Source organism: Mauremys mutica, chromosome 15 (assembly GCF_020497125.1).
Source record: "Mauremys mutica isolate MM-2020 ecotype Southern chromosome 15, ASM2049712v1, whole genome shotgun sequence".
In the NCBI taxonomy this organism is placed as follows: Eukaryota; Metazoa; Chordata; order Testudines; family Geoemydidae; genus Mauremys; species Mauremys mutica.
Window position 1 is genome coordinate 36,903,263 of NC_059086.1, and position 12,663 is coordinate 36,915,925.

The 12,663-nt window shown below is 65.7% G+C and overlaps 1 protein-coding gene across 1 annotated transcript; it reads right to left on the minus strand.

Annotated features, from left to right (window-relative positions):
- Positions 1–256: 256 nt before the first annotated feature.
- Positions 257–4,161, minus strand: LOC123349905 (ras-related protein R-Ras-like). Its single transcript, XM_044988180.1, has 6 exons — positions 3,969–4,161; positions 3,161–3,248; positions 2,488–2,590; positions 2,159–2,267; positions 1,304–1,422; positions 257–900 (listed from the first exon to the last, which is right to left on the minus strand). Exons 1-6 carry the CDS (start codon positions 4,068–4,070, stop codon positions 813–815), a joined length of 609 nt encoding a protein of 202 aa, XP_044844115.1. The 5' UTR covers positions 4,071–4,161; the 3' UTR covers positions 257–812.
- Between the last annotated feature and the right edge of the window lie 8,502 nt (positions 4,162–12,663).

Genomic DNA, 12,663 nt, shown 5'->3' on the forward strand with positions numbered 1-12,663 from the left:
CTAGCTCCCTGCTACTGGGGGGTGGGGCCTAGGGGTAGAACCCTCCCTGCCCCCCCATTGCCCCTCCCTGCTGCATCTTACCCAGACGATCTGTTTGCCCCCCCATCCCCTGGGGGGGGGGGGGAGATGAGCTGTGACACCCCCCCCAAAGCAGTGCATAGAAATAGCAGTGAGGTAACTAGCCACGTTTATACAGAACCCCCCCCCCCCAGCCCCAATCCTCCTGCAGGATCGGGCTACAGAATGCAGTGTGCCCCCCCCGCCCCCCCGGACACTGGGGTCCCCCCCCAATAAAGCTTTGTTTTGCGTAGAAAAGACCAACCTTTCGGAAGGAGCCCGGCCCATTGGGGAACCCTCCCCCCTCCTTGTGTGTGTGTGGGGGGGCAGCACCTCCACCATGATCCGTCCCCCTTAACGGGGGTCTCACGTTTCTCCTTTCCCCAACTGAAATGGGGCCTGGCTTTGGGCCCCTGCCCCCCATACAATTGGGGGGGGCACTTGGACTGAGACCCCACAAACTCTCCAGCCACAGGCTGTCGACTGTCATGGGGCCCCACCCTGCTACCCCACATCTTCGAGGGGAGCTGCTACCCCCTGACCCCATCATGCAGGGTGACCACTGCCCAACCCCTACGGACCAGGGGGGAGCCACCCCCTTGCTCTGTCCCCCCAAATATCACCTGGGCTCCCCCATCCTCTGCCTGCCCTATTTATAGATATGTACAAACACCTATGGACTATTCCCCCCCCCCCCCCCCGTCTTGCACAGCTGGGTGAGTGTTGGGGGGGCCGAGATTGTGGGGGGCCCCATGTCACAGGATGCAGCAGGGGCAGCCGCTGGACTCTTTAGTTGTGGGGTGCACAGTAGTAGCAGGGGGGGTCTCCAGCTCCTGGAACCTCCTGCAAGAGAGAAGGGGGGAGACACTTAGGAACAGAGCCCAAACGGGGGGGGGTTTGCTCCTCCTGGGGGGTACTGGGAGGGGAACTGCTGTTTTGGGGGTATCCCTAAGGGAGTCAAACCCCATGTTACCACAGTGGGGGACATGCCCCATGGGGGGGAGGGGGCTGATGGTTCCCCAGGGAATTCTCAGAGTTAAGTGGGGGGAGGCATCGGGGGGCCTGAACCCCCTTTGGAGGGATCTCATGGGAAGTTTGTTAGGAATCTACCCCCATGGGGGGGGGGGAAATACCACCCCACTGTGGGGGTCTTCCTGGTGAGACATCCTGCAGGTTACGTGCCCCTATTTTACAGGGTGCCTTGGGGGAATGGGGGCTTCTGGGGGGGTCAGAGCCCCCCCAATACCTGATGGCCCGGACGACCTCCTGGAAGGACTCATCTACGTTGAGGCGGATCTTGGCCGAGGCCTCCATGTAGGGGATGCGATTCTCCTGGGCGAAGGCCAGCGCCTCCTCCTTGGGCACCTGGGGGGCGGGGGGGGGTGTTACAAGCAGCTCTATTCAGCTGGTGGGGGTGGGGGACAAGCTGGGCACCTCAAAACCCCAGGGCATCCGGGGGACCCAGGCATCCGGGCTTCAGAAAGCCCATGCCACCGGAGACAGCGGCACTTCCTGTCCAGGCACCGTCCAAGATGGCCACCGACAGAGCGCGAGTGGCCCATGGGGCGGGATTTCCCGTCCGGGCACCGTCCAAGATGGCCACCGACAGAGCGCGAGTGGCCCATGGGGCGGCACTTCCTGTCTCGGCACCATCCAAGATAGCCACTGACAGAGCGCGAGTGGCCCATGGGGCGGAACTTCCTGTCTCGGCACCGTCCAAGATGGCCACCGAGTGGCCCATGGAGCGGAACTTCCTGTCTCAGCACCGTCCAAGATGGCCACCGAGTGGCCCATGGGGCGGAACTTCCTGTCTCGGCACCGTCCAAGATGGCCACCGAGTGGCCCATGGGGCGGAACTTCCTGTCTCGGCACCGTCCAAGATGGCCACCGAGTGGCCCATGGGGCGGAACTTCCTGTCTCGGCACTGTCCAAGATGGCCACTGACAGAGCGCGAGTGACCCATGGGGCGGCACTTCCTGTCTCGGCACTGTCCAAGATGGCCACCATAGCTCGAGCCCAGAGGCCCTTGGGGCCCCATCAGGACACCCCCGTGTGGGCGGAGCCCAGCGACCCCACCTGGCCCCGGCCCCGCCCCCCTCACCTGGCGCTGCAGGTCCAGGTCAGCCTTGTTGCCCACGAGGATCATGGGAAAGTCGTCCCGGTCTTTGACCCGCAGGATCTGGGTGTGGAACTTGCTGATCTCGGTGAAGCTGCAGGGGGACGAGATGGAGAGCGGATGCGGGGGGGGGGGCTGCTGGAGGGGGGTCCTCACCGGTACGTGGGGGGCAGAGGATGCTGTGGTTGGGAAGCAGGGATTGGAGGGTGGGGGGCTGCCGTGGCCCAGGCCCCCAGGGGTGAGGGGATCTCAAGGGAGGGGTACAGGGTGGCTGCCGTAGTGGGGGGGGGGTCTCAGTGTGGGAGGGGCCTTACCTGCCGCGGTCATTGATGGCGTAGATGAGCAGGAACCCCTCCCCCGTGCGCATGTACTGCTCCCGCATGGCCCCGAACTCCTCCTGCCCGGCCGTGTCCAGGACTGTGAGACGGGGGTGGGGGGTTAGCTCTCCCCACAGCCTCAGGGCCAGGGCTCCTCGCCCTCCCAGAGCCGGGGAGAGAACCCAGGAGTCCTGGCTCCCAGCCCCCCCTGCTCTGACCACTAGACCCCACTCCCCTCCCAGAGCCGGGAGAGAACCCAGGAGTCCTGGCTCCCAGCCCCCCCTGCTCTGACCACTAGACCCCACTCCCCTCCCAGAGCTGGGGAGAGAACCCAGGAGTCCTGGCTCCCAGCCCCCTGCTCTAACCATTAGACACCACTCCCCTCCCAGAGCCAGGGAGAGAACCCAGGAGTCCTGGCTCCCAGCCCCCCCCCCCCATCTCTGACCACTAGACCCCACTCCCCTCCCAGAGCTGGGGAAAGAACCCAGGAGTCCTGGCTCCCAACCCCCCCGTCCTGTTGCCCACCCATAGAAATTCCTCCCACCTCTGAAGCCTCCCCCATAGCAGGGGCAGGTGGGTCCCTGGGCTCGGCCCCTCTGTCCTGGCTGGGTCAGGGCTCCCCCGAAGCTCGGCGCCAGCCAGCCCCCGCCCCCCCCGCCCCCCCACTCACTGTCCAGCCGGGTCGGGGTCCCATCGATGGTGCAAATCTTCGTGTAGGAGTCCTCGATGGTGGGGTCATAGTCCGAGACAAAGTACGACTGGGGGGGAAGGGGGAAGGGGGGGGGTTACAGCCCCTATTAGAACCCAGGCGTCCGGGCTCCCTCCCCCCGGCTCTGACCACTAGACCCCACTCCCCTCCCAGAGCCGGGGAGAGAACCCAGGAGTCCTGGCTCCCAGCCGCCCCCCCCCCGCCCCCCGTCCCCGTTCAGTTCTTGAGAAGAGAAGATTTGGTGGAACGTGGAACAAGCGGCTGCTCCTGCCCCTCCTCGGCCCCCCCAGCGCAGCCCCCGGGCCCCCACCCCCCAGTCCTGCGCCCCCGCCCCCATCCGCCCAGGCCTGTCCCGGGCAGCGGGAGGGGTGGGGCGGCTCCCTCCCTCCCGGCCCCAAATTCCTGCTGCGCTCCCCGCCCTGAGCTACGGCGGCGGGGGGGGGGGGGAGAGGAAACAGGAATGTCCTCTCCCCCCCGGCTCCCTGCCCCCCCAGACACGCTCCCCCCTCGCAGGCCGGGCACCCCCACCTCCAGGCCAGCCCCCCCCGACTGAGCTCCCCTCCTGCACCCTTGAGCCAGGACCCCCCGAATCTCCTTACCCAGCCCCCCCCCGGGATTCCCCACAGCCTGAACTTTTCCAGGGACGAAACTTTGCCGCCCCGGGAAGGGGGGGGGGGTCCCGGCCGGAGGGGAGCCCCCCCTGCCGCCCCGGGAAGGGGGGGGTCCCGGCCGGAGGGGAGCCCCCCCTGCCGCCCCGGCCCCCCCTTACCTGAATGAACTGGATGGTCAGGGCGCTCTTCCCCACGCCGCCCCCTCCCACCACCACCAGCTTGTATTTCTCCTGGGGGGCGCCCGGCTCTTTGGGGGCCATGACTGGGGGGCTGCGCCCCCTGGGGGGGAGTTTTCAACCCGTGGGGGGTCCACCCACCCCGCCCCCTCCGCGACCGGCCCGGCGATGCGCTGGAGTCCCCAGAATATGGCTGGCTATTCCCCCCCCCCCGTCCGGCTACCCCCCCTCCAGACCTGGGCGGGGTCCTGCTTTATGCTAATCTATGCTAATGAGGCGCTCGCATAGTCATGAGGCGCCGGGCGATTCACAAAAATCCACTTCCCTATATGGCGCGAGGGCGAGATGTAAGGGGGGGAGCAGCCCCCCCCGCGCACAGTGCACCCCCCCACACTCCTCTAAACCCGGGGCTGGGAGCCAGGACTCCTGGGTTCCATCCCCAGCTCTGGGGGGGGGGGGGGAGTAGGGCCTAGTGGGTAGGAGGGGCTGGCAGCCAGGACTCCTGGGTTCCATCCCCAGCTCGGGGGAGTGGGGCCTAGTGGGTAGGAGGGGCTGGCAGCCAGGACTCCTGGGTTCCATCCCCAGCTCGGGGGAGTGGGGCCTAGTGGGTAGGAGGGGCTGGCAGCCAGGACTCCTGGGTTCCATCCCCAGCTCGGGGGAGTGGGGCCTAGTGGGTAGGAGGGGCTGGCAGCCAGGACTCCTGGGTTCCATCCCCAGCTCTGGGGGGAGGGGAGGGGGGAGTGGTGCCTAGTGGGTAAGGGGCGCTGGGAGCCAGGACTCTGGGTTTCTCTCCCGGGCTCCGGGGGGGGGGGGTGTCTAGTGGGTAAGGGGGGCTGGCAGCCAGGACTCCTGGGTTCTGTCCCTGTGCGATTGTCCCTCTTTCCCCCTCTGCATCATCGCCCCCCATCCAGATCGCCCCCCCCATATCCCTGTGCAGGGGGGGGCGGGTTACAGCCCAGGCACAAGGACCCAGCGGAGCTGGGGGGGGCCATGACCTCACTACATTCCTTTCATATGGTGTGTTGAGGAAGTCGACTCAGTTCCCCCCTCCCCCTCCGGGCACCGCCCCCCACCCTCCCGCAGCCCTCCCCTTCCCGGAGCCTGGAGGGGGATGGGCAGCCGAACAGAGCTGTTGGGGGGCTGGGTAGGAAACTGCCCGCCCATTCCTCTCCCCCCGCAGTCCTAGGGATGGGGGGAGGGTCAGGCTGGAGTCAGGGACCCCCTCCAAGCACTGTGGCCCCTTGGTCTGGGGGAACCCCCACAATAGGGCCAAAAAGAAGCCTGGGGGAGAGAACCCAGGAGTCCTGGCTCCCAGCCCCCCCCCGCTCTAACCACTAGCCCCCACTCCCCTCCCAGAGCCAGGGAGAGAACCCAGGAGTCCTGGCTCCCAGCCCCCCCTCACTCTAACCACCAGACCCCACTCCCCTCCCAGAGCCAGGGAGAGAACCCAGGATTCCTGGCTCCCAGCCCCCCTGCTCTAGCCACCAGCCCCCACTCCCCTCCCAGAGCCGGGGAGAGAACCCAGGAGTCCTGCTTCAACTCCCCAAGGAAAATGGGGTTCAGGGCAGTGGAGGGCTGTGGTTAGGGTGTTTCCCAGGGAAGAGACTTGGGGCTTTTCGGGCTGAGTTTTGGGGGTCTGAGGCTTGGGGTGTGGGGGGACTGGGACTGGATGGGGCTGGGGTTTGGGGCTACAGGAGCCTGGGAGGTTCCAGGACTTGGCCTTTTGGGGGGAGGGGGGTTCAGACCCTAGCACCGGTGGAGGTGCAGGTCTGTTGTAACCAGGGGGATGGGGGTGGCTGGAGTGGGTGTGGATGGGTAACCCCTGGTCCCTCATCTCTCTGATTCCCCCCCAATCCAGGACCCCCACATCACCGAGCCCCCATGGGGGCCAGGACAAACTGGGAGCATTAATCCCTCCCCCAGCCCCTCCCTGGCTCCATCATCCCTGCCCACCACACCTGCCTCTCTCCCCCCTCCCAGCTGCTGCTGAGTCCCCACTTTAGGGGGTGATGCCCACGCCTGACCTGCCCCCCCTCTTTCTCCTGGGCTCCCCCTCCCAGTGATACGTCTCCCATTGGGTCTCCTGGGGTGTGGGGGGAACAGGAACGGGGATAGGAACCTGCTGCTCCTGCTTTGGCTCCAGCACTCCCAAGGGGGGGGATTGGGGCCCACACTGGAGTCCCAGGGACGGGGGGCTGGATGCTAACGGCAGACAAGGTCCCACGCTCCGTCCATCCCCGTGAGGGGCCGGGTTCTCCTGCGCTCTGGGCCGCAGCCCCTTGGGTAGCTGCTGTAGCCAAACGCAGGGGGCTGGGCTCCATGGAGGGGCCAGGAGGGGCCTGGGTGACACGGGCGGGGGCAGTCGGGGGGGCCCATGGGGCCTTCTGGGCTTTGTGGTTATCCAGCCCCCCCCATCTGCACCTGGCATTCTCCATTCCCCCCTCCCCATCTGCACCCAGCATGCTCCTCCATCCCCCTGTCTACACACAGCCCCCTCCAGCCCCCCCATATGCACCCGGCACCCTCCAGCCCCCCCTCCCCATCCACATCCTCCACCCTCCATCCATCCCTCCCTCGTGCCGCCCGCCCCCCTGCATAGCGCAGGCCAGAGGCCCCGCAGCTCCCCTCGGGATGCCCTGGCAGGATGAGGCTGTTTCGGGGGATGACGAGGGCTTGTCACGGCTTGGGGGATAGTGTCAAGCTAGGATGACCTCAGGGTGTGACATCACAAGGGGGTGGTGTCACAGTGTGAGGATCGGTGCAAAGTCACAAGAAATGTTGTTGACATTGTGATGATGTCATGGGGTGAGGTCACAGGGTGATGACCTCATAAGACCGAGGCCCTGTGGGCATGTACCATGGTGGGTGGATGTCACTGTGAGATGATGTCATAATGTCGGGGATGTCATCACAGTAGGGTCTTGGGAGGATGATGTCCCAGCATGGCAAGGGGGGGGTTGATGACATGATGAGGTGGAATCCCAGGGGATGATGTCTCAGGAAGATGATGTCGTACTAGGCAAGGGGGGTGATGTCTCAGGAAGATGATGTCGTACTAGGCAAGGGGGGTGATGTCGTACTAGGCAAGGGGGGGGGAGTCCCAGGGGATGATGTCATGGCGGGGGGATGACATCACAGCAGTGTCTCGGGAAGATGATGTCACAGGAGGCAAGGGGGGGTGATGACATCAGGGGCGGAGTCCCAGGGGATGATGTCATGGCGGGGGGATGACATCACAGCAGTGTCTCGGGAAGATGATGTCGCAGGAGGCAAGGGGGGGTGATGACATCAGGGGCGGAGTCCCAGGGGATGATGTGACCACGGATGATGTAATGGTGGGATAGGATGACATCACAGCAGCGTCTTGAGGATGATGTCACAGCGCTGTGTCATGGCAGTTTAACGTCACGACGCTGCGATGACGTCACGGCTCCAGACGGACTCCCGCATGCTACAACCGCTAAAACTACCAGTCCCATGATGCACCGGGCGCTCCCGCAAGGCATGGTGGGATCGGTCTCCCCGCCGCCGCTCAGCCCAGTCTCTCCCAGGCTGCCCCGCGGCAGGGCGGCGCGAAGCTCCCTGGGACACGTAGTCCCGGCCCGCGGGAAGGGGGAGGGGAAGCGCGCGGCGGGCGGCCGCGGAGCCTGATGGGAAAGGCAGGCGCCGGGCCCCTGAGTCACGGTGGGGGGTGCGGACTACACGTCCCGGCATGCTCCGCGCGGCGGGGGAGCGGGCTGGGCGGCGGGCGGGCCGCGGGGCATGCCGGGAGCGGTAGTTCCCCTCCCCCCCGCCAGGAGCGGCGGACTCCATCTCCCGTCGGCCCCCGCGGCGCCGCAGCGGCCGAGCCGGAGCCGGAGCCGAGCGGGGAGCGGAGTAAGATGGCGGCGGCCGCGGCGGCCGGGCCGGGGCAGAGGCGCCCATTGTCCTAGGGGAGGGGCCGGGCCGGGCCGGGCCGGGCCCCGCGCGCGCAGGTAACCGGGGGGAGGGGGTTACATGGGGGAAGGGGGGTGGATATAGGGGGTGGGTGGGGGAGGGGGTTACATGGGGGAATGGGGGTGGATATAGGGGGGTGTGGGGGAGGGGGTTACATGGGGGAATGGGGGTGGATATAGGGGGGTGTGGGGGAGGGGGTTACATGGGGGAATGGGGGTGGATATAGGGGGTGTGTGGGGGAGGGGGTTACATGGGGGAATGGGGGTGGATATAGGGGTGTGTGGGGGAGGGGGTTACATGGGGGAATGGGGGTGGATATAGGGGGTGTGGGGGGAGGGGGTTACATGGGGGAATGGGGGTGGATATAGGGGGGTGTGGGGGAGGGGGTTACATGGGGGAATGGGGGTGGATATAGGGGGGGTGTGGGGGAGCGGGTTACATGGGGGAATGGGGGTGGATATAGGGGGGGTGTGGGGGAGGGGGTTACATGGGGGAATGGCGGTGGATATAGGGGGTTGTGGGGGAGGGGGTTACATGGGGGAATGGGGGTGGATATGGGGGGGTGTGTGGGGGAGGGGGTTACATGGGGGAATGGGGGTGGATATAGGGGGGGTGTGGGGGAGGGGGTTACATGGGGGAATGGGGGTGGAAATGGGGGGGTGGGGGGGAGGGGGTTACAGGGGGGAAGGGGGGTGGAGCTAGGGTGGTGTGGGGGGGGGGGTGACATGGGGGAATGGGGGTGGATATAGGGGGGGTGTGGGGGCGGGGTTTACATGGGGGAATGGGGGTGGATATAGGGGGGGTGTGGGGGAGGGGGTTACATGGGGGAATGGGGGTGGATATGGGTGTGTGGGGGAGGGGTTACATGGGGGAATGGGGGTGGATATAGGGGGGTGCGGTGTGGGGGAGGGGGTTACATGGGGGAATGGGGGTGGATATAGGGGGGGTGTGGGGGAGGGGGTTACATGGGGGAATGGGGGTGGATATAGGGGGGGTGTGAGGGAAGGGGTTACATGGGAGAATGGGGGTGGATATAGTGGGGGTGTGGGGGGAGGGGGTTGTATGGGGGGGTGGATATAGGGGGCAAGAAGCGGGTAGTGGATATTGTGGGGGTGCTGAGGGGAGGGGGTTACATGGGGGGAATAGGAGTGGATATAGTGGGGGTGCGGTGTGAGGGAGGGGGTTGTATGGGGGGTGGATATAGTGGGGGGATGGATGGGTTGGGGGGGGGGTTACATGGGGTGCGGTGGGGGGAGGGGGTTGTATGGGGTGCTGGATATAGGGGGCAGGAAGGGGGTAGCGGATATAGTGGAGGTGTGGGGGAGGGGGTTGTATGGCGGAATGGGGATGGATATAGTGGGGGTGCGGTGTGGGGGAGGGGGTTGTATGTTTGTATGGGGGTAGTGGTGGATATAGTTGGGGGGATGGGAAGGGGGGTGCACTGTCGGGGTAGGGGGTTATGTGTGTGTGGTGGTGGATATAGCATGGGGGGCAGGAAGGGGGGGAGGTTGTAGGGGGCCTTGGGGGTGGGGGTGGATATAGCATGGGAAAGGGAAGGGGGCAGCGTGGAGGGAGGGGTTATATGGGGGTATGTAAGGGGTGCAGTGTAGGTGGAGAGGAGGGGGTACAGTGTGTGGGAGGAGGTTATAGGGGGCATGGTGGTTGTGGATACAGCATGGGGGCAGGAAGGGGGGGTATAGGGGGCCTTGGATGTGGGGGTGGATATAGCAAGGGGATGGGAAGAGGGGGCAGTGGGGGGGTGCTGTAGGTGGAGAGGAGGGGACACAGTGTGGGGGAGGAGCTATGGGAGGCCTGTGGGGGGGTGATACAGCGTGGGATGTAGAAAGGGGATGGGGTGCGGCATAGGGGAGGGTATTATAGGGGGCATGGTTGGGGGTGATATAGTGTGAGGGCAGGAAGGAGGTGCGGTGGGAGGGGTTATATGAGGGGTTCCAAGCAGGGGCTGTGGAGGTGAAGGGGTTAATGTGCCAGCCAGGGTGGGGGTGGACCAGGAGGGCCTGGGGATAATGGTGGGGGGTAGAGATGAACCTAGGCATGGGGATTGGAGGCCAATGGGGGAAAGAGAAGGAAGATGGGAAATGGGGCGGCTAACGGTGGGGTCATTAATCTGGGGGAGGGGAGGGGGGGCTGGAGGAGATGAGGGAGGAAGGAGGGACAGGGCTAATGGAGTGGGGGGGGGTTGGAGAGGGAGGGGAATTGCTGGGGTGGCTGGGAAGGGGGGGGTGATGCTCAGCCCCCGTCTCTGGCCAGAGCATCACCCCACATCCTAGGGCAGGCGGCTGAGTTGAGCTGGTGCACAAAGGCCAGGGGCTGTGTCTGGGGAGACGCCCCCCCCCACCTTTCACTCAGCCACACAGCAAAGGGGTAGGGGGCCCATGATGGGGCGCCCAGGTCAGAGGGGGACCCTGTGGCTCTGTTTTCCCTGTTGAGCTCACAGCTTCAGCCCGTGCTGGGGCAGAGGCATGTCCTGGCGTGGGGGAGAAACGGGCCCTTTCCTCTCTGGAGGGTGCTGGCCCTAATCTGGGGCTGCGGGTTGGGATTGAGGTGGGATCTAGTGGTTAGAGCAGGGAGGGCTGGGATCCAGGATGCCTGGGTTCTCTCCCGGCTCTGGCTTGGGAGTGGGGTCTAGTGGTTAGAGCGTGGGGGCTGGGAGCCAGGATGCCTGGGTTCTATCCCCGGCTCTCGCTGGGGAGTGGGGTCATCTAATGGTTAGAGCGGGGGGGCTGGGAGCCAGGACGCCTGGGTTCTATCCCCGGCTCTCGCTGGGAAGTGGGGTCTAATGGTTAGAGCGGGGGGGCTGGGAGCCAGGACGCCTGGGTTCTATCCCCGGCTCTCGCTGGGGAGTGAGGTCTAATGGTTAGAGCGGGGGGGCTGGGAGCCAGGACGCCTGGGTTCTATCCCCGGCTCTCGCTGGGGAGTGGGGTCTAATAGTTAGAGCAGGGGGGCTGGGAGCCAGGCTGGGCACAGTGGCTGCATTGCTGGTGGTGGTGGTAGCAGCTGGTGACCTCACTCACCTTCCCTGTTGGTAGGATCCTCTCCGTCCGCAGCCATGGAAGAGGAGGAGAATCCAGCTCCCCCAGCACCAGAGGATCCAGTGGGGGGCAGTGAGGAGCAGCGGCGGCCAAGCGATGCCCCCCCGGACAGGGAGCCGTGTCAGCCGGGTGCTCTCTGCACTGGACAAGTCATCATGCTGGTAAGATCCATGGCCCTGTGCTGCCCACCCAGTTCCAGGGGCCTGGTGCTGTGCAAGACAACTGTTGCTGGATGGGATGTGGTGGGGGAACTACGGGTCCCAGCATGCACTGCTCCCTCGCGCTCTGTGTGTGGGGCCTGGGAACTACGGGTCCCAGCGTGCACTGCTCCCTCGCGCTCTGTGTGTGGGGCCTGGGAACTACGGGTCCCAGCGTGCACTGCTCCCTCGTGCTCTGTGTGTGGGGCCTGGGAACTATGGGTCCCAGCGTGCACTGCTCCCTCGCGCTCAGTGTGTGGGAACTACGGGTCCCAGCGTGCACTGCTCCCTCGCGCTCTGTGTGTGGGGCCTGGGAACTACGGGTCCCAGCGTGCACTGCTCCCTCGCGCTCAGTGTGTGGGAACTACTGGTCCCAGCATGTACTGCTCCCTGGCGCTGTGTCTGGAAGGCCCTGGGGACTGCAGATCCCAGCATGCACTGCTCCCTCATGCTCAGTGTGTGGGGACTGGGAACTATGGATCCCAGCATGCACTGCTCCCTCGTGCTCAGTATGTGGGGCCTGGGGACTACGGGTCCCAGCGTGCACTGCTCCCTCGCGCTCAGTGTGTGTGGACTGGGGACTATGGGTCCCAGTATGCACTGCTCCCTCGTGCTCAGTATGTGGGGCCTGGGGACTGCAGATCCCAGCATGCACTGCTCCCTCATGCTCAGTGTGTGGGGCCTGGGGACTGCAGATCCCAGCATGCACTGCTCCCTCATGCTCAGTGTGTGGGGCCTGGGGACTGCAGATCCCAGCATGCACTGCTCCCTCGTGCTCAGTGTGTGGGGACTGGGGACTACAGGTCCCAGCATGCACTGCTCCCTCATGCTCAGTGTGTGGGGACTGGGAACTATGGATCCCAGCATGCACTGCTCCGTCACGCTCAGTGTGTGGGGCCTGGGGACTACAGGTCCCAGCATGCACTGCTCCCCTCCACTTCTGTGGGCCTGGTCTGCTGGGTTTCCTGCCCAAGTGGGGTCCCATTTTGGGGTGATCCTTGCCTGGGGCGCCTCCAGCGGGTGGAGGCTGGGCCAGGGACAGCCTGTCCGGCGTTCCCCAGCCTGGCTCAGGGGATGCGCTTTTGGGGGTGGCTGGAGAGCCCCTGCTAACCGACCCCCTCTCTCAGCAGAAGGCCTTGCAGCAGGTGGTGAGCAGCAGCTTCCAGAGCGAGCGGCCGGGCCGGGCCGGCGGAAAAGGTACGGACCGGGGTGCAGCGGGGTGGGGCCCGGGGACGACCAGCCGGGGATCAGGTCCGGCCCTGAGTCCGGGCTACCCAGCCCCTGCCTCCTTTGTGAGCCAGACCCGATGGCTTCCCCGTCTGCACCCCCGGAGTATGGGACGGGGGCACCCCCGGCGACGGGCCGAGAGCAGCGGGGCCGACCCTGTGTCCCTGTTGCAGATGCGGAGAGGAAGAAGATGAGCCGGAAGAAATGGTGCCGGAGCCCCCGGGCGGATGGATCTGGCAGTGGCAAGGGGGGCACCGGGGACCC